Source organism: Lepidochelys olivacea (genome assembly GCF_965140295.1).
Source record: "Lepidochelys olivacea isolate rLepOli2 genome assembly, chromosome: 26".
In the NCBI taxonomy this organism is placed as follows: Eukaryota; Metazoa; Chordata; order Testudines; family Cheloniidae; genus Lepidochelys; species Lepidochelys olivacea.
This window is the reverse complement of record NC_140436.1, coordinates 15,512,306-15,534,243: the sequence shown is the minus strand read 5'-3', so window position 1 is coordinate 15,534,243 and position 21,938 is coordinate 15,512,306. Positions and strand designations below refer to the sequence as shown.

Sequence of the window (21,938 nt, the reverse complement as noted above, 5' to 3'; positions counted from 1 at the left end):
GGCAGGCCCTGGGCGTGGGCATGCCCAGTGTGAGAGCTGGGGCTGCTCCAGCACAGACTGGCTGGACCGACTCCTGTCCAGAAGGAAGCTGGAGGCAGGTCCCCTGGACTTCGGGGAGTGGTTCCTAGCACAGATTGGGGAGAGATTCATCCCTGGGCAAAGTCCTAGGTACCACTTCAGTCCCACTTTGCCTGTGGGGCATCGCAAAGTATTTTAGCCCCACGTTCCAGATGGGAAAACCGAGGCACAGAGAGGGGAAAGGGAGCAGGACTGAAATGGTGTCCAGGCTTTGTGGGATTTAAGTGGTACCAAGGCCTAATAACTCCACCGGACCCATGTTGGGCACCTCCTTGCCTTTCCCAGGGGATGGGGGTCATAAGAACATAAGAATATAAGAATGGCCAGACTGGGTCAGACCAAAGGTCCATCCAGCCCAGTATCCTGTCTACCGACAGTGGCCAATACCAGGTGCCCCAGAGGGAGTGAACCTACCAGGTAATGATGAAGTGATCTCTCTCCTGCCATCCATCTCCACCCTCTGACAAACAGAGGCTAGGGACACCATTCCTTACTCATCCTGGCTAATAGCCATTAATGGACTTAACCTCCATGAATTTATCCAGTTCTCTTTTAAACCCTGTTATAGTCCTAACCTTCACAACCTCCTCAGGCAAGGAGTTCCACAGGTTGACTGTGCGCTGAGTGAAGAAGAACTTCCTTTTATTTGTTTTAAACCTGCTGCCCATTCATTTCATTTGGTGGCCCCTAGTTCTTATATTATTGGAACAAGTAAATAACTTTTCCTTATTCACTTTCTCCACACCACTCATGATTTTATAGACCTCTATCACATCCCCCCTTAGTCTCCTCTTTTCCAAGCTGAAAAGTTCTAGCCTCTTTAATCTCTCCTCATATGGGACCCGTTCCAAACCCCTAATCATTTTAGTTGCCCTTCTTTGAATGGTTTCAGAGTAGCAGCCGTGTTAGTCTGTATTCGCAAAAAGAAAAGGAGGACTTGTGGCACCTTAGAGACTAACCAATTTATCTGAGCATAAGCTTTCATGAGCTGAACCTTTTCTAATGCCAGTATATCTGTTTTGAGATGAGGGGACCACATCTGTCGGCAGTATTCAAGATGTGGGCGTTCCATGGATTTATATAAGGGCAATAAGATATTCTCCGTCTTATTCTCTATCCCTTTTTTAACGATTCCTAACATCCCGTTTGCTTTTTTGACGGCTGCTGCACACTGCGTGGACTCTTCAGAGAACTATCCATGATGACTCCAAGATCTTTCTCCTGATTACTTGTAGCTACATTAGCCCCCATCGTATTGTATGTATGGTTGGGGTTATTTTTTCCAATGTGCATTACTTTACATTTATCCACATTAAATTGCATTTGCCATTTTGTTACCCAGTCACTTAGTTTGTGAGATCTTTTTGAAGTTCTTCACAGTCTGCTTTGGTCTTAACTATCTTGACCAGTTTAGTATCATCTGCAAACTTTGCCACCTCACTGTTTACCCCTTTCTCCAGATCATTTATAAAGAAGTTGAATAGGATTGGTCCTAGGACTGACCCTTGGGGAACACCCCTCTCCATTCTGAAAATTTACCATTTATTCCTACCCTTTGTTCCCTGTCTTTTAACCAGTTCTCAATACATGAAAGGATCTTCCCTCTTATCCCATGACAACTTAATTTACATAAGAGCCTTTGGTGAGGGACCTTGTCAAAGGCTTTCTGGAAATCTAAGTACACTATGTCCACTGGGGTCCCAACTAAATGAGAGTGGGGGGATCCCCGACGGATAGGAGGGGTTCCTGGGAGATGGAAGGGGACAGGACTGGCTACATCTAGGGGAGATGGGTGGGGATCCCCCAGGGCCGGACCCTTGCCACCTCCAACCTGTTAATGGAGCTGACACTGGGCACGGTGTCGTTGTCACAGACGCCCTCGGCCAACAGGCGGTCGCGGATCTCCCAGGCAAACATGGTGGGGTTCTGCCGCTTATAATCCCCAATCTTCTCCACCACCTTGGGGGTGGCCACCTTGGGCTTGGAGCCGCCGATCACGCCGGGCCGGATGCTGCCAGTTTCGTAGTACCTACTCCAATAGAGAAAGCAAGAGGGTTACCGGGTAAAGCGAGGGAAGTGGAGGGCGGGCGCTGCTGGAGTATGAGCGCTTGCGGGGTCTATGCTGCGATACCTCCCTCCCTATGGACTGAGCCCGGGGCTCGTCTTTCAGCACAGTACTGCAATCGCTCAGCGTGAAATGAACAGCTGGTTCCTCCCGGCTCACTGAGTGCCTTTAGCCCCAGATGGGGAAACTGAGGCACGGAGAGGTAACAGGGCATCACCCCAGTCTCCGATGGGGTCTTTGTAAATAGTCAGAGGGTATCCAGCCTCGGGGAACTATATCAAGCTGATATATGCTGATATAAGCTGATATATGCTGATCAGGCATGTCCCACTTCCTCCAGCCATCCGTTCCTACTGTGCCCACCACAGTGGTGTCTGGTGGCACTCTGGGACCCTGGGCTGGGGCTGGTTGAATTACTTATTGCAAACAAATGACCCTCCCCATACAGTCCCTCCCAAGCCACCCCCAGCTCGGCAGGACTGTCCCCAGCCTAGGGCACGCTGCATGGTAACTCACAAGCACTTCGGAGACTAACCGGTGGCAGGGGATGTACTGAATATTGGGGTGAAGAACCCATTCATGCTACTCTACCAAACTCCTGGCACCATCCACCCTGAGCCCACCACCCGTGGCAGCAACCGCTGGCTCCTGTGTGGAGGTGGGGGTTTCCCAGCCACTCTGCGCCAGCCAACTAGCCTTGCTGGGAGCCAGGTGCAGGGATGGCCAGAGACCGTAGTTTCTGGAGCTGTTTGAGCAGAGAGTCCTGTCCCTCCATGCCGAGAGCTGCCTGCCCAAGAGGACCCCAGCCAAGTGTAGGCCCCGAGATCATTATCTTCATTGACAGACGGGAAACTGAGGCATGCAGAACTACAGGGACAGGCCCAAGGTCACATGGGATCGGGGCAAAGCCAGGAATTGAACCCTGGGCTCTTGAGCACCAGACAGTGCCCTAGCCACTAGACCAACCTTTGTGTCCACTTAGCTCTGCCCAGACAGATTCTAGTTACCCTGGCTGGGCTCTTTGCAGCAGGACTGTTCCCAGACTGGATGGCGAGCTGTGCCGCCTGTAACAGCCCCTGGCCCGGCTCCTCCCATGGAGGGCAAGCTGGGGGGACTCTGCTGGGAAGCCGGGTGTGACTGGCCAGGAGACTGTGAGGCCACGTCCCAGCTCCACTGCCAGCCAGCAAACATCTCCCGCTTCTGCGCTTACCTGCCCAGGATTTTGCTGACGCAGCCATGGCTGACCCGCAGCTGGCGGGAGATGTCGCAGGGCCGCACGCCCTGGTGAGCCAGGTCCACGATGCGCTGCCTGACCACTTCTGGCAGGGGGCGGCCATTCACAAAGGCCCCGCCCAGCTGGTTCAACCCGCCGTGCCCTGCCAAGAGACAAAGCCAGCCCCAGGCAGGCCAGGGGAGGCCTGGTATTACTTAGGGGCCATGTACCGCAGCCGGTTACGCGCACTGGCTCAGCCCCGAGAGATCAGGCTGAGTGCAGAACCCCCAGGGATGTTCTCTGGCCGGGGTCCTGCAGGCACCAGACGCATCGCACTGTCTCCCAGCCTTAGACTCCATGGATCAATGAGATTTTTAGCAAACTTTGGGCTGCTAACAAGTGAGATTCCTGGAGCCCAACGAGGGTCACCAACACCTGTGATTCCATCACGGGGCTCGCGATATTGGCTGTTTTCCTTCAAGCCACAGCTCCTAGAGTCACAGGATGACAAGAGAATCTCCACTGGCATTTTATTAAAAAGTAAGTAAGTTTCTGTCTCTCGTGGCTGGGGAGAAAATGTGACCCCCAACATGAGCCCAATGGTTCGAACCCCGGAAAGCAAAATCTCCTGATTTGTTTAGCCTGGCTTGGGATCTGTGCTCCCTGGGTACTGGTGGCACTGCTAACAGCCTCTGTTTGTCCCCAGGGATGGCACAGGCCCTGGCTTTCCTGGCACCAGCCTCACCCAAAGATATATTCTGGTAGCACCTCGGAGCCCTGCTCCAAGATTAGGTGCTGCACAGGCAAACCAAACAAACATAGATTAGATCTGAGATTGTTGGACAGAGCAGATCCAAGGGATAAGGGTGTGTGTTAAATGGGTGATGTGTAGGAATTCTCACTGGAGCTGTTTTAGGTTGAACAAGCAGCGACACCTATCATTAAGGTGGTCTGATACTTCCCATTACGAACCCCTGTTTTCAGTTGTGTATAACTTTGCAAACTTAAACTTTCAGGGTTGAAATTTTCCAGGCCAGGGTCTGCCACAGGCTGAACTGATTTGGAAAGTTTCAGCTAAAATGGTTCTGCTGTTTCCAAGACCGAGACTGGCAGGGAAATACATGGCTTTGCACATGTCAAAAATGTCGAGAAGCTCTAACACCTCCATGCTTTGGAGGAAGAACTTGAAATTTGGCAGGGGGAGGTTGCCCTTGGATCAGTGAGGTGCCTTTTGCCATCCCCATGCAAATTCACTTAAAGTTGGCCATTTGATGAGCCCCTAAAATCTCAGTTCACACATGCTCAGTGGAGACTTGTTAGAGTTTGGCAGCTAAATTCTCCAAAGATTCCATCTGCCCTGAGTGCGCTCTATCCCCTCACATGTGACTGGATGTTGCATGCTCCAGCCCCACAGTGCGAATGAGCATGCTCCATCCCAGGGCTGCAGGAGCGGAGCAGGACTTTCCCTGCAACTAGGGTGACCAGATGTCCTGATTTTATAGGGACAGTCCCGATTTTTGGGTCTTTTTCTTATATAGGCTCCTATTAACCCCCCCCCCCCTTGTCCCAATTATTCACATTTGCTGTCTGGTCACCCTACCTGCAACTGATCCTCCTAGAGGCTGGGGCTGCTGTGGTGCTGGGATCAGGGAGACTGTCTGTCCCGTGCATTCAGCAATTCCCCCTCCAGGCCTCCAGGCTAATGCCAAGGGGGAGGAATGGGGGAGGGTGAACAGGAGATGTAGTGTGGTGGGGGACAGCAGCGGAAGAGGACAGGGAGAGGTTAGAACTGGATGGGGGCAGAAGAGTCCATCCCCACTAGACACACTCCCCATCAGAGCCCAGAATGGAACCCAGGAGTCCTGAGTCTCCCTGTTCCTCTGCTGTCTAGGAAATAGCCGTGAAGCCCCCTGGGAAAAAAATGATGATTGGGGTGGGGGCAGAAATCGGATTTTTTTATTTAAATACATTTTTGGATTTTATTGAAATGACAGTAAGTTTTTCTTTTTAAAAATACACCTGTTTCAAAGGCAATCTGAATGTCATATGAAATATGTTCAGGGCTAACGCTTGTTATAATTTCTTCAAACATTTCAATACAAATAAATTGGCTGAATCCATGATCCTCCAGCAAAACCTTTGCACCAACAGCTGCTTGTCTCTAGAAAGAAAGAATCAGGAGCAAGACATCTAAGTTTGGAAGCCGAGTTTTGTAAATGTGGCACACTAGGTCCTGTGCTGTATTAAGGTGACCTGGGACTGTGCTAGGGGGTGCAAGAGCCTGGCAAAGTCATCCCAGGCGTTGAGACCTGGCCTCTGATGCCAGCAGACGCCATCAGGTATCTCACTGGGATCATCCTCTGAGCCCACCTGGGCCATCTCATACTGCTGGTTTATAGCTTCTGGTCAGACTAGCTCCGTTCTCACATTATGACAACCATGGAAACGCACTCTCCAGCTCATGGAAAAACACGGAATGCCGGTAATGGCCAGCCCTTGCTTCTGGTTGGATCTGGGCCCTTCACGTAAAGAGCCTCGCTCTGTCGCCTTGTGAGCATACACGGGCAGAGACGCAAACACACCGAAATCCATTCATTTCCGCGCCAGCCTCCCTCTCTGACTCCAGAAACTGCAGCACGACTGGCATGTGGGTCACACCAGCAGAAGTCGTGGAGTGATGTGCGTTTCTGGGGGCGGGGGTGGGAGGGGTTAGGTAGCAAGGGAGAGGGAGCAGAATGTGCAATGCTGCTGTCAAGGCAGGGTCAGTTTCAACACCTGGGAGCTGAAGGAAAAAACCTGTAAGGGCTGCAGGTTGTCAAAGAGACCCTGTTTGGGAATATTGTCAAGAAATCCCTGTAAAAAGGGAACATGCGCCAAACGTGAACTGTGCCACAAAGAGATGCGAGGCCTGCGTGTCACAATGAACCACCATGAAAAATGCTCCTCAGAAGGGAACAACTTTGTGAACATGTCTGGTCTGGATCTGATCTGGATCAGTTGGTTAGTAAACTTATTTTTGCATCATTCTCAAATACTAGTTACCATGCCTTACCGCGCTAGCAAGTGACACCGTAGATTATGGTCATTTGGTTGTGTTTTGAGGGCATTGCTTACATAGGGATTTCAAAATGTTGGTGTTCCGAATAGAACTGTCACGTTACTTTGTTGTGGGAGGATTTATTGACTACTGCTGGACTTCGGAGGGTCATTTTTTTTATTGCTCAATCTAATCAAACACCCTGGGTGACGATTTCCCGTTTAAAAGTAAAGGGTTATTTGGCATCTAGGAACGGTAACAATTTTTTCCAAGCTGTTTGGTGTGTTGCTAGAGATAAGGGTTTAAACAGATTGAGATATTCCCTATGATTTGTTATTTTCCCTATAACACTGGATTTAGAGTAAATATCTTTTAAACAGTGGTGCAAACAGCTGCAGGAGGAGGAATCTATCATACAATCTCATTTTTTACAAAGCAGTGCAAGGCACAATACTCCGTGAGCGAGAGTGACTTTTTTACCGCTTTGTTTCAGGGTCCAGCCTAGACATAAATGGTCCATCATCTGCACTGTCTGCAACTTCAGAGTCATCTGCCGGTGCCGCCAGCAGTGCTGCAAGTAAACAGGTTTCAGAGGAGCAGCCGTGTTAGTCTGTATTCGCAAATAGAAAAGGAGGACTCGTGGCACCTTAGAGACTAACCAATTTATTGGAGCATGAGCTTTCGTGAGCTACAGCCCACTTGATTGGATGCAGCTACATCCGATGAAGTGAGCTGTGGCTCACAAAAGCTTATGCTCAAATAAATTGGGTAGTCTCTAAGGTGCCATAAGTCCTCCTGTTCTTTTTAAGTAAACAAGTGTCAGGCAGTAAATTACTTGGATTAAAAAAAACAACAAACCAAACTTGCCTTCATTGTCCAGTAAAACTATGGATGAGTTTGTAACCAGGAGCAGCAAATTCCACAAAGACTCCACAGATGCAAAGATTGCTCAATTCATTTGGGCAACAAATTCTCCCTTTCGTCTTGTTCAGGACAAACATTTGATTGCCATGGTTCAATCTCTGAGCAGGCTGCCTCCGCCCGGCAGAGCAGCCGCTGCTGAACAGATGCTGGATACAGCGCATGAGAAGGGCATTGAACAGTTTGCAAAAAACATTGATGGGAAATTTGTTAATCTGAGTCTTGATGGGCGAAGCAATGTACACAATCATCTAGTAATAGGTGCTTGCGTGACAACAGAAGATGCGGTTGGCTGTCTTATAGAAACAACTGATACATCATGAAATGCCCGTTCAGCAAAGTACTTAAAAGAAGTAGCAGGAAGAGTGATAACAAACCATGAACAAAAAACCAAGTGTCAGGTGTGTAGCTTTGTCCCAGACAATGCTGCCAATGTAGCAAAGATGAGAAGAAATCTAGAAGCAAGATAATGAAGGGAACCCCGACACTTATAACCTGTGGGTGCAGGGCTCATGTGATGCATCTTTTAGCCAAAGACTTAAGTACAACTCCAGGAATCAAGGAAAATGTTGTTGAAATTGCAAAATATTTCCAGAACAACCACACTGCTTCAGCGTCACTGAAGAGAGCAGGAGGATTCAAACGAAGTCCCCTCCTAGGTGTACAATGGGCTTTCAATGGCAGTTTGAAGCTGTTTATTAAGAACTGGCCTGTTCTGACGGCAATTTATGAGGAAAATCGTGACAAAGTAGATGGAAATCTCCCAGCCAAAGTAGCCAACCAACAACAAGAGAAGTGGAGAAAGACATTGGCTATCCCGAATCCTGCCTTGGACAAACGGCAGCAGGGTGCTGCTGAATTGCTGCTGGTGTGGAAATGTGGAAAGAACTTCAAGAGACGCTGAAGAAAGAAATAGCCCCCAACAGAGGTAAATTGCAGGCAGGAGAGAAATGGCGGGATCCAGCACTTCCTCCAAGTCATGTTCTTGTCGATATTCTCAACCCAGCAGACCCAGGGAGATGTGTAACTGCAGAAGATGCTGCTCTGATGTGGCACCTAAGAATCACACATCAATCATCCCAACCATCATAAATTCCAGGCTGAAGGTGAACCCTGCAAGCAGCACGTGTTGGCTGCTCATGTTTTAAAGGAAAGTCCCACCACTGAACGGGTGAAAGTCACTGGCGAAGCACCTGGAACCAGTTTGGTGAAGTGTTAGCCCAGTTTTTGCAGCAGTCACCTCTTCTGAAGGTGCAGAGAGAACATGTTCTTCATTTGATGGGGGAGGGATAGCTCAGTGGTTTGAGCATTGGCCTGCTAAACCCAGGGTTGTGAGTTCAATCCTTGAGGGGGCCATTTAGGGATCTGGGGCAACTATGGGAGATTGGTCCTGCTTTGAGCAGGGGGTTGGACTAGATGACCTCCTGAGGTCCCTTCCAACCCTGATATTCTATGATTCACAGATGAGAAGTCGACTGCGAGTTGAAAAAGTCAGTGAGATCTACTAGTTTGAAGGACAGCCTAAGTCACTTAGGAGGCTGTTGTCTCATTTCAAGAGACAAGCGTCACTGAGTCCCAGGGTCTAGTCTCTGCCCAGCCTGTCCCCAGTCTTCTGGGAATGACCCCTTCACTGAACCGGGCCCCAAGGACCCGCACAGTTCCACCAGGGCAGGCCCGTGGCCTCCACAGCTCCCACACTCCCTGCAGTGAATCCAGCCAAGCTGACCGGGCCCCTCAGAGCACAATGCTCTCAGGGAATATTCCCACAGGCAGCCTTTCCCAAACAAGGTCACCATTAATTAGTCACCTGGCTACAGAATCTGGACATCCTTCGGTCAGCACAGAGGGGCAGAGGTTACGCCATAGTCCACCCTGGTCCAACCAGTGCCGTGATGAGCCAGCCAAGTAGTGAGGGACTCCACCTCTGGCTCCCTCTCTTGGATCCCCCGGTCCAGGCTCCTGCGCCCCTCCAAAAGGCCCCCTTCTTCCAGCCACCTGACCCCTTGCTCTCCAGCTCCCTTCCACTTCTGGAGTTGTTCTGTCCTTGGGGCAACTCTTTGTCTTGCTGGACCCTCTGTTGATTTGAGTGGGATTGAGCCAGTTCTTTAATGGCTTTATCCATTGCCCCAGACAGCAAAGTGACTCCCCCCACCCCCAACTCCTACACTGCTCCAGTGTTAACCCTTGTCTACCCGCTGGGTAGAAATGCAACATACAAAGGGAAACTGAGGCACGCCAAGGCTGCATAAAAATATTATCGAAAATTCCCACTTCGTCACCTTAGGCAAGTAAGAACTTATGCTCCAGTCACTTTCATTTATGTCGACTTGAAATTTTTCCCAGGCTGACCTGAAATAATCAGATTAATTCACTAACTACAGTTAATCCCTCTGTTCCTTTAACAAATCATTTAGCTGGAATGTGAAATATGGTTTGATAAGCGAAGCTGATGTATCCAAAACATCCAAGGTTGTTTTCTTTAATAAAAATAAATTGTAGATGCTGTTTTGGGTGTTTAATTAAATTCCCAGTTAGCATCCAAATGCTGCTTGACACAAACCATGAACAAAAAGTTAATTATCTAGGAAATAAGAAACAGATCAGTCACCATTTTTGAACAGACTAAAAATGTACAGTTGATAAGAATCTGAACATATTACACTATATAATTGTGTAAATAAATGTATGTAGTAAGCGGGGACCCTGCCAGGTCCCAAATCTAGTGTAAAGGCTCCATGTGACTATAAAATGTGCATGTTTTAATGGTTATAGTGCCAATGAGAACAAGCAGAAAAGTGGATTAAAATCGATGGTTTGCGGATCCCCGCTCTCCGCCCGGTGGTTTGAATCACTGCAGCCCAGACTGGCCTGGAGCGCCAGAGCTGGGAGATGTCAGGAGCTAAGCAGCAAGGACACCCCAACATTGGAGCCCCTCATGGGGAGCACAAGCAGAGGGGAAGCAGGGATGGGACAGGCTCTATGGGGAATCACCCCTGCTCCCCTCCTCCTCTAGCTTCCACACTGCCCTATTTTCCTCCCATTCCCCACACACACACCCCGACTTTCCCTTCCCCATGCTGTTCCCTCCTGGCTGCCCACTGCCCTGCATTCCAGCACTTCCTTTTTCAGAACTCCCGCGCGGATTTGTTGTCCATAGAACTCTGCATATGCTTGATAGACACATCCAGTCTCTCTTTGAACCTTGCTAAGATCATGGCCAGTAGCAGTCAGTTGAGTAGCCACTTGAGTCAGGGTTCGTCTACGCAGCAAAAGCCCTGTGGCTGCAAGTCCAGGGCCTGGACAACTGACTCAGGATGACGGGGATCGTGCTAGGCATGGGCCGTGGGTATAATGGGTATAATAGGCCAGGGGAGGCTAAGCCCCGCTGCCCGACACCTGGGCCGTGGTGGTCCTGCCTCTTCCCCTCCCTGCTCTGTCCCTTCCCCGAGGTCCCCATTGCCTGCCACTGCTCGGTGAGCCGGTCCCTCCCCTCCTCCACCCCGTCCCCTGCGAGACCCCCTCACGGAGGGGAGGGAGGGATGGAGGGACGTGGCAAGTGGCGGCAGGGGGGCAGAGTGGGCAGGGGGCAGTGCAGGGGAGGGGGCGGGGTGGAGTGTGGGTGTGGCCACGGATGGAGGAGGCAGGACAGGGAGCTTCGTCTGCCTCCCATGGCGCTAGGGGCTAAAAATAGCTGTGTAGATGCGTCCACTCGGGCTGGCACCTGGAGCCTGAGGCCTCCTGCCTCTCTGGGTCTCAGAGCCAGGCACCAGCCTGAGCCCAGATGTCTCCACTGCAGTTTTTAGCTGCATTGGGCAAGGCCCATGAGCCCAGTCAGGTGACCGGGGCTCAGTGACTCGCTGCCGGGGGGCTGGTTTTGCTGGGTAGACGTACCCTTAAAACCACCAGGGAGCCTCTTCCCACCTGTCCTGTCTCCTTCTGCAGCCAGCTTCCCACTTGGCACTGGGCAGGGGGAACCAGTTGGAAGCTGTTGATCTGAACCCCCCAGCTTGCAGAGTGGCGGCCGAAGGGGGCAACGCTGCAGGTCCAGAAGCACACGGCTGCCCAGGCTCGCTGCCAGACCTGAGCACTGTCTGCGTTTTCCTCACGTTCTCTGTACTCAGCAGTGCCCCTTCCGTTACCTACTGACTCGGCGCTGCCTGGCAGCTTGGGCTCGCCGCAGGATGAACTGAGCTGCAGCTGGGGCTTCGGCCCAGCCTGTCCACACACAGAACCCTGTCCCTGGAGCCTGGTGGTGCTTTTAACTGCCCATCCCCGCTGCCAACACAGCCTGCTCGGTTGCCATCACCTGAGCTAGGCTAGCTCCAGAGGAGCTGGCTCTGCCATGAGGACATAACGTCTGCGGGTCTTTGGGCCTCTCTTTGCTCCTGCCATCTGGTGCCAGCGATCGGCCAGCTGCTTGGAGCGGGAGGGAGGCGTGATGCCCTGCGCGATAGGGAAGCCATCACAGCTTGGACCAGGCCGCCCCCAGACTGGGCTGTAGCCAACCTAACATGCAGTTAAAGTGACATGGGAGAAGCATCAGTCGCTCATTTCCATGCCAAATATGTTATACGCCTGTATGGAGCTGAGCAGAACAATTCTGCAGCCCGTGCTCCTTCAGCAGCATGTGTCTGGGCAGATTCGGATCTTCTCTACGCCAGCTCACACCAGTGAAGTCACTGGGGCTACCCTGGGTTCACAGGAACATGAGATAAATCAGAATCAAGCTGTTCATTTGGAAAGAACTTTATGCTCTAATGTATTTGCCCCATGCACTAGGCGAAGGGTGTGGCTGTGGTTAATGCACGGGACTAACAGCCAGGAGCCCTGGGTATAAATCCTAGCTCTGCCGCTGACTCACTGGGCGACCTGGGGCAAGTCCCTTCCTATCTGGGACCTCAGTTTCCCCATCTGAAACCAGCAGGGTTGTTGGGGGTAAATTCCTTAAGAGCTTTTGCCCAGATACTGCTCTTGTTTGGAGAGGGGAATGTGAGTACGTAGCTAGGATGATAAGTCTGCTGACTGCCATTTTGCAAATGGGGAAACTGAGACACAGAGAGGGGACGGGACTTATGTAACTTCATGAAGCGAATCAGGGGAAGAGCTGGGAGGAGCTCAGCAGTTCCTGGTTCCCAGCTCCGTGCTCTGCCCCGGGCTGTGATTGTTTGTGTCCAGTGTGGCAGTATTCTCCCTGAGTGACCCCCAGACCGACATGCACACGCAAGGATCTACACACATGCACATGGATCTGCACACAGAGTTACACGCATGCACTGACCAACACACATCCACACAGCTCTACACGCATGCACAGATCTACATGCACCCAGATTTACATGCCCATGTGTGCCCACCCCTACATGCCAGCAGGGAGCTACACACAGGCTTAGACACACTCGTATCTCTGCACACCCCAACACAGACACCCAGCCCTACACGCTACCTGGACCCCCCCAGCCATTGCCCCTCACAGCCCCATACACTCCACTAGTTGCCAGCAGCACTCCCTGCCTGCTCCACCATGTGCCCGCTTCCTTCTCTCCAGGATTGTCAGGCTTGCCCTTGGCCAGATGAACACGTTCCCACCCACTGCTCTAAAGGCAATGGGTGGGAAGGCCCTCATTTGGCTTGGCGTCGTTACAGGCCAATGCACGGGCAGATATTGGTGCAGTGCAGGGTTGCATGGGTAGGAAAAGAAGTGCAGTAACCCTGGCCCTGGCACCAGCTGCAGTTTCAACCAAGAGGGTAAGGCTCGGTTGGGCCGGAGAGGAAGCTGCCCGCAAGGTGGCGAGGGGTACGGAGTGTACAACCCAGGTTGACCATTGGGACCCTGGCAGAGGGGTACAGTTCGGGCGCCTGGGGACGAGGCATGGCCATCTGGGGGGGAGCTGTTGGAAAGGGGTGTGGAAGCAAAGGAGACACGCACGCCGGAGAGAGGTGAGGCGAAGCCGAACTTCACAGCCAGGGAGAGGGGTGGATTCCCTCTTGGGCGATGGGTTGTGGTGCTGACAAACATTTTGTACTGCAATGAGACAAGGTGGGTGGAGAAAGAGCTTTTATTGGCCCAACTCCTGGCAGGGAGAGAGCCCAGCTTTCGAGCTACGCAGAGTAATTTACAGTTTAGTTTCCTAACCGAGCATTTGATGACACTAGATGTTATTTATTTTCTGTTCTTGTTCTGCCAGATTTCTGGGTTTTTCCTTTATACAGTTTAAAACTGGAAGATCTCTCCATCGTCCTGATTTGCCAGAAGCTGGCAATGGGTGACAGGGGACGGATCACTTGGTGATTCCCTGTTCTGGTCATTCCCTCTGGGGCACCTGGCAGTGGCCACTGTCGGCAGACAGGACACTGGGCTAGATGGACCTTTGGTCTGACCCAGTCTGGCCGCTCTTATGTTCTTATGTTCCTCTCCTCACGGTAGGCATTGCCGGACCAAGGCCTGGGTCGCTGCATAAGCACCACTGTAAGGTTTGAAGCTCATCGCAAGGAGAATCTGCTGAACATGAGCTCCCCGTGCGATGCTGGGGCCAAAAGGACTAATGTGACCCTGGGATGGGTAAACAAGGGAATCTCAAGTAGGAGCAGAGAGGTGATTTCACCTCTGTGTTTGACACTGGTGCGACCGCTGATGGGATCCCGTGCCTAGTTCTGGTGCCCACAATTTAAGCAGGTTGTTGATAATGGGGGAGGGTTTGCAGCAGAGCCAGAAGAATGGTTAAAGGCTTGGACAACCTGCCATCGACCCCAGGAGCTCCATCAAAGAGACTGTCAAGGGGGACCTGGATCCCAGTCTGTCCCTGGATCCCTGTCCCTGGATCCCAGAACCTACAGAAATTGGTACCAGAGGGGTCTTCAGTCTAAGGCCTGACACGATCCGCTGGCTGCAGGTCCAAGCCAGGGTCACTAACCATTGGAACGACCTCCCAAGGGCCTGGTGTGTTCTCCAGCACAGCCCATTGCTAAAGCGAGCGGGCTGCTTTGCTAACAGTCTGCTCCAGTTCAAAGAGGGATTAAGTTGGGGATTGGGTGGTTGGACTGGATGATTGCCTTAGCCCTGTCTGGCCTAATAATCTCTGACTCGATATACCACTCCCAGCCCCACTCCCAGGAACGTAAGGTCAGCCAGGTGGGAGCAGGGAGCTTGAGGCACCAGTAACGCTTAGAGGGGCTCAGTGTGGGACGTGAAAGGGGGTGACATACAGGAGCTGGCTGAGATGGTTACAGGGGCTGGGGAGGTCAGGGTACAGCGCTTGGGAACAGAGGTGGGGTAAGGGTGTTGGGGAGGGGCAGTGGAATTGGGAGACAGAGCCTGGCGGGTTCTGGGAGGGTGTCCAGGAATGTGGAGCAGAGGACAGGATACAGGGAATGGGGGCAGAGGGGTGGGGAAGGGGAGCTGGAGTACCAGCGACCAAGGGGGTGGGAGAGAAGAGTTGGGTTACAGAGAAGTGCCATTAACTCTCCAGAGCAGAGTTTTTTCCATCTGGCCAGCCCCTAGTGGTCAAAACCAATGAACCAGGCCCCCCAAAATGATGAGGTGGCCTTAGAAACCACAAGGGATTTTTGCAATGCCAAAGGTGGGGTCCTTTTGTCTTTGCTTTTTTGCGAGGGGGCCTGGGGCCACATGACCAGCTGCCCTCTGCAAACAGGCAGTCTGGAGCAGAAACTCCCCTGGCTCCAGGAGCTGGGGCTTTACAAAACACCACAAAGAGAGTGGGGATCAAACCCCCAGAGGCTGCTGGGCTTGTGCAGGGTGAGCCTGGCTGGGTCAGGGAGTGCTCCCCATGGTGTTAGGGGGTTCAGGCTGTAGGGCAGGCCCCTGGTGGGTGCTGGAGGATGTGGCCTGTTTCTGGGGTCTCAGTGTGGTGCGAGAGCCAACACATGGGGGGCTCTGAGTAGGGGCCTGTTCCTCTGCGAAGCCTGGCTGCTTTCCTGCTCCACCAGCCCCTGGGCAGTAAGGAGTTAATTTAAAGGGGACTCAGTTTGGGGTGGGTGGTAAGGGGGGGGGCGCATGGCGAGAGGAAACCAGATTAATAGAGAAATGGGGGGGCCATTAGAGAGACAAAGAGGAAATCAGGCCGGAGCAATAGAGAAGCAAAATCTAATATCAACGAGGGAGAAATAAATGGAGATTAGGGCGAGCAAATTAGCTGTAATGGGCTCGGCGCTAATACAAAAATAACAGACGAGGGGAGAATGCCTCCGAGGGGCGCCGGGCTGCGGAGCCGGAGCGCTCATGCAGGCAAGAACGATTATGCAGGGGAGGCGAGATGGAGAGCGGTGGGGGGGAAAGGGGGGCAGCTGGCTGCCAGGCAGTGGGTGTGCATGGAGGGGAGGGCACCACACATTGGCGCAGGGCTGGGACGCGCTGCCAGGCTGGCCACCTCACTGCACCATCTTTTAAACAAGCCCCCACCTTCCAATGATTCCCCACCCCACTCCTGGGCCGGCCCAGAGACCCCCAGTCCCGCTGCAGGCCATGTGGGACAGCCCCAGAGAGGGGGAACTCCACAGCACTGTGGGCATAAGGCTAAAAGGCCTGTCAGAATCTGTCCCTGAAGGGGGCTCTGTTAGGGCCTGATCCTGTGAGGTGCCAGATCCCCTCACTCACTGGAAGGGGGTGCTGCATCCCACAGGGCCAGGACCAGCAACAGGGATGCTCACACTTGCTGAAATAATGGACAAGTGATCACACCAACAGGGCTATTTACACATCTGTCCAGCCATCATAATAATTGAATCATAGAAGATTAGGGTTGGAAGGGACCTCTGGAGGTCATCTAGTCCAACCCCCTGCTCAATGCAGGACCAACACCAACTAAATCATCCCAGCCAGGGCTTTGTCAAGCTGAGCCTTAAAAACTACAAAGGAAGGAGATTCCACCACCTCCTCAGGTAACCCATTCCAGTGCTTCACCACCCTCCTGGTGAAATAGTTTTTCCTAATATACAACCTAGACCTCCCCCACTGCAACTTGAGACCATTGCTCCTCATTCTGTCATCTGCTACCACTGAGAACATCCAAGCTCCATCCTCTTTGGAACCTCCCTTCAGGTAGTTGAAGGCAGCTATCAAATCCCCCCTCACTCTTCTCTTCTGGAGATTAAACAATCCCAGTTCCCTCAGCCTCTCCTCATAAGTCATGTGCTCCAGCCCCCTAATCATTTTTGTTGCCCTCCGCTGGACTCTCTCCAATTTGTCCACATAATTCCTGTAGTGTGGGGCCCAAAACTGGACACAGTACTCCAGATGAGGCCTCACCAGTATCGAATAGAGGGGAATAATCACTTCCCTCGATCTGCTGGCAATGCTCCTACTAATGCAGCCCAATGTGCCATTAGCCTTCTTGGCAACAAGGGCACACTGCTGACTACTATCCAGCTTCGCATCCACTGTAATCCCCAGGTCCTTTTCTGCAGAACTGCTGCTTAGCCGGTCGGTCTCCAGCCTGTAGCGGTGCATGGGATTCTTCCTTCCTAAGTGCAGGACTCTGCACTTGTCCTTGTTGAACCTCATCAGATTTCTTTTGGCCCAATCCTCCAATTTGGCTAAGTCATTCTGGACCCTATCGCTACCCTCCAGCTTATCTACCTCTTCCCCCAGCTTAGTGTCATCTGTGAATTTGCTGAGGGTGCAACTAATCCCATCATCCAGATCATTAATGAAGATGTGGAACAAAACCAGCACCAGGACCGATCCCTGGGGCACTCCACTTGATATTGGCTGCCAACTAGACATCGAACCGTTGATCACTAACCGTTGAGCCCGACAATCTAGCCAGTTTTCTATCCACCTTATGGTCCATTCATCCAGCCCATACTTTAACTTGCTGGCGAGAATACTGTGGGAGACCGGATCGAAAGCTTTGCTAAAGTCAAGATATATCATGTCCACCGCTTTCCCCATATCCACTGAGCCAGTTATCTCATCATAGAAGGCAATCAGGTTGGTCAGGCATGATTTGCCCTTGGTGAATCCATGTTGACTGTTCCTGATCACCTTCCTCTCCTCCAAGTGCTTCAAAAGGGTTTCCTTGAGGACCTGCTCCATGATTTTTTCCAGGAGCTGAGGTGAGGCTGAGCAATCTGTAGTTCCCCAGATTCTCCTTCTTCCCTTTTACAGTTTGGTCTGAACATGTATCAGTCAGCCACTTATCAAGCCATTTAATCTGAGCCCCCTTGATTTTATATTGTTCTAGATTCTTAATCAAAATGTCAGCACAAGGTCACACGCCTTAGAGGAGTCTAAGCATAGAATATCAGGGTTAGAAGGAACCTCAGGAGGTCATGTAGTCCAACATCCTGCTCAAAGCAGGACCAATCCCTAATTTTTCCCCAGATCCTTAAATGGTCTCCTCAAGGATTGAACTCACAACTCTGGGCTTAGCAGGCTAATGCTCTAAACCACTGAGCTATCCCTCCTCCCAACACTGTTAATTACAACACTACTAATAACTTTACCAATCAACCTTGTATTCTCATTTTTAAAATATACAGCGTGAATTTGCCAGGATCTGTTTTCCATAAACCCACATTGATTGGCGTTAATTACATTGCTTTCCTTTAATCTTTATTAAAGGAGTATCAGATTGGCCACCACACTATTTTGCTGATGTCAGGCTGACAGGCCTGTAACTCCCTAGGTCGTCCCCTTTTTAAATATTGGCACAACATTAGCTTTCTTCCGGCCTTCTGGAACTTCCCCAACTTAGCAACAACAATCAGCACTAATTGGACAGGAGACACCTTTGCCAGCTCTTTTGAAACTCTTGGGTGCAAGGCCTCTGCTCCTGCTGATTTAAAGAGGTCTGACTTTAGTCGTTGCTGTTTGACATCCTCCTGAGCTGCTGTTGGAGAGGAAAGTATTTCGTCATCTTATGATACGAATACTTCATCCAGCTCTTTTCCAAATACGGAGCAGAAATATTTATGGAACAGTCTGCTGCACAGACACACAGTAAGAGAACACCCCTCCCCCTCAGCCCTCCGTCTCAGGTGCGAGACGTGACAAAAGGCTGATTTTCAGAGGACAGGGCTCGGGGATTCCCGGACATCCTTCCAGGCTGTGGGCCATCTTGGTTGTAGAGCACAGTCTGTCGGACGGGTCCAGCTATCTTGCCACATCGGCCTCTGAGCCACCAAGATCTTTGTCCCAGTTTTGCTCAACCAAATGCTCCACGGCACTTTGCTTCCATGACACTCAGTGACCCTGGTGTTCAAACGGGTTGCTGGCGGGTGGGTTCATTCGCAGTCTATGTTGGGGGCCAGTCGGGGCCAGGGTTAGCCCTGGGGGGAGGGAGGGGCAGAGGTCAAGTTACGGGGGACAATTCAGGGGTCTTGCTCTCTGCCCTGCAGGACCTGATCCAAGCCCAGGGACTGCAAGTCCCTCCCCTGAGCGCGGGGGGCTTTGGATCAGGCACATGCTTCCACTGGTGCCTCAGCCAGCGCAGTTGTGGCTGCAAGCAGCAGCACCGCACCCAGGCCCGGAGCAGGGCAGGGTCAGAGCCAGGCAGCTGCCAGAGGGAAGGACGTGCTGCTAGCCAGGACCTCGGCATGGTGGAGTTAGGGGCAGGCCACACTCAGCAGGCTGGCATGGCCAGGGGGACGTGGCCTTAGCAGGGGGCACGCATGGACCTCCACTGAGATCAGGGTTCCCACTGTGCAGACACACAGTGAGAGGCTGCTCCAAAGAGCTGGGAGGGGAAACCGAGGCATGGGAGAGGGAATGGGGCCCAAGGTCCCCCGGCAGGGCCTATCCCTGCTAGAGAGGCCTCCATCCTACAGGGAGCAGTGGGATGCAGGGGGTCCGCTCTGGGGCAGATGGAGAGAGGCATTTGGCCCCCTCCCCGGGGGGAGGCAAGACGTCATGCGCCATTAAAATGCCTTTAACGGGAAAATCTGAACCCTTCCTCCAGCCCCATTAACTGCTTCTAGACCCCGCTGCGACACTTGGCTCCCCCGTCCGCAGCCAGCGGCCACCCCAACCCCACACTCAGCACCAGGCCCCAAATACTGACCCCAGCCCCGAGTGTCCTCTTTAACAGCATCCCCCAACCCCAGGCCAGCCCCCACCATTCCCAGCAACAACCTCCAGCCAAGCTGACCCAGCTCCAGTGCCTGACAGGGAGCTCCTTGGCTTTCCCCCAGCCATACGCCTGGACCTCAGAGTGGGGCTTCCCGGGAGGGGAGCAGAGGCCTGGGGATGCAGCCCCAGCTGAGGGAGCAGGGAGCTTTCCCCTAAGAATCTGATCTGGAAACTCCAGCTGGACTTAGCTGAATAAGGGGAGCAGGAGCAAGGCCAAAACTTGTGTCCAACTTGTGTCAGAGACCAGCTGGGTCAGGCCCTGCCCTGTGCCTCAGTTCCCCCCCGCCCCGTACAATGGAGGATGGGCAGGAGGGGGGAGTTTCCACTGGGTCCCAGCAGAGCTCTGGGCTGTTTTGAACCCTGTCGCCCCCACCCGACACGGCAGTTGCCTCACGGATACAGGCAAAGCCCTGGCAATGCCCTGGTGTAAATCAGGCGAAGCCCCATAGAAATCAGAGCTGTTACATGGCAGTCCCTAGAGGCAGAATCTGGCCTATGACCCCACAGCCCCGGAGCGACGAGCGTTGCTCTGCACAGCCCCATGCGACGCTCGGCTGGCGCGCATCGGCCCCCGCGGGCCTCTGGGGGCCATTAACGCTGATGAGCTCAGCTCTCGGGCCCAGCAGCCATGAAGGAGCCTGGCTTTTCCCTTCCCAGAGAACGTTTAACACCACCCAAAGGGACTCAGGAACAACCCCTGAGAGCCCTGTGGTACAAAGCCCAACACCCCCAGCCGCAGGCTCCCCAGGCCACCCCTAGAGCAGTGGTTTGCAACCTTTTTTCATTTGCGGCCCGCTAACAAATTCCGAAGGGAGGCGCAGACCCCTTTGGAAATCTCTTCTCTGCGGCTGTCATTAGATTCTGTTCAGTGAGTTTTCAGTCTAAGCCCCCAGGGGTCTGCGGAGCCCAGACTGAGGACCCCCGCCCTAGGCATCGACCCAGCTCACGACCCAGCCACGTGAACACGGGGCCCTTTGGCCATTTCCCTGCATGGATCCGGAGTGCACCAAGGGCCACCCCGTGCCGTCCGCTAGCCTCGCCACGCAGCTATGTGAGGAGGAGTGGAGGCTGGTCCCTGGTCAGTAGCTCTTGGTCCCGGGAGTTTTTGTGCCACGCTATTACGGCCCCGTGGTGCAGCATGACCCCGCCCCAGGACAGCATGCGCATTGCCACGCATCACACACGCTGCATGGCCACGTTTCAGCCCAGCATCACCTAGCCCCGCCCGAGTCTGAAGCCTAAAGATTATTGTATGCCTGTGCCAGACCTGCGCACACATGGTCCCCACCTTCTGACATTTGTGCATGGGAGGGACTCTGCTCCAGCCCCTGACGCCAGTAGGATCACCCCCAGCAGGATCTGGCCCTCGCTGCAATGAGTCTTGCTGATTTACACCAAAGCCTCATCTCCTTGCCCAGTCCTTACTCGAGGGAGTAAGGGCTGCAGGGTTCACTCCTCGCCTCTGCTTTTGGTTGGAGATCACCTCACAGCATCCCAGGGCCACCCCCTTCTGGCAGAGGGCCGCCCCGCCCCAGCCCAGCCGCTCCCCACCAGGCGCTGGCTCTGGAGGCTGCAGATCACCCAGGGATGGGTGTTCCGGGGTGGCCCAGGTGTCTCCATTCCCCTCTTTTCCCTTTAAAGGTGGGAGGGGTGGATTTGTGTGGCATTGTGATTAAAGGGCCAGATCTTTACTTGGGGTAAATCAGCCTCTCTCCCTGGCTCCACCCCTGATTTCAAAGAAATAGGGGGGTGATTTTCAAAAGGCACAAGGGTGCAGTGAGATGCATAGAGCCCTTTGGCTTCCCACAGGCCTGCGCTCCGCTCTGAAAATCTGCCCCATTCAGAATTCAGCGCTATTGCGACAGCCGGATAGTAAGTGACAATTCGTTACGACCACCCGATTACTCCATCACTGCGTGGTGGGGTGCTGCACTGGTGACGAAAAGCCCCGTCTGTCTGGTGTGTATGATACCGGCTGCACCACAAGGTGATTTACGCAGTTGTATTTCTCCCTCGATTCGTTCCGATTCCTGCCTTGGCTCAGGGAAAACATGCCACCGTGACGTTCCAGAGACCAGGGCCAGATCCTCAGCTGGTATCAGTCACTGGGCATCTGCTGGATCCCGCGTGCGCAAGTTTGCACCCGCTGGGCATCTCGCCCCCTCACATTGCTCCAGCTGGCAAAAATACACGCAGCATTTTTCAAATATATTTTCGGATCTGAAACATGTTTCTTACTCTTCTCTCTCTGCAGGGCTCTGTGGCCAGAGGGGGGATATGGACATCTATACATATGGGTGTGTTCACGTATGTTGGCTGTGTTTGTGTATGTTAGACTGTGTGTATGTTGGGCGTCGGTGCGTGTCTGTGTATTTGACTGGGCGTGTTTGTATAGACACCCTGGGGGCGGGAAGGTGTTCGTACAGAATCGTGGGGGTCTGTGGATGCTGCGGCTGTCTGTAGGTTGGCTGTGCATATAGTGGGTTGTGGATGCTGTGTCGATTTGTCCACGTCTGTCTGGATGGTGGGCGTAGGTTGG

At 52.8% G+C, this 21,938-nt stretch overlaps 1 protein-coding gene across 1 annotated transcript in view; it reads right to left on the bottom strand.

The window, feature by feature from the left end:
* PAX8 (paired box 8) overlaps positions 1-21,938 on the bottom strand; it is a 47,337-nt gene that overhangs the window by 18,462 nt on the left and 6,937 nt on the right. The window contains exons 3-4 of the mRNA XM_084615032.1: positions 3,354-3,519; positions 1,910-2,110 (exon numbers count right to left, since the gene is read on the bottom strand). Of these exons, the coding sequence (XP_084471158.1) occupies positions 1,910-2,110; positions 3,354-3,519 (367 nt within the window). The remainder of the gene's footprint in view (positions 1-1,909; positions 2,111-3,353; positions 3,520-21,938) is intronic.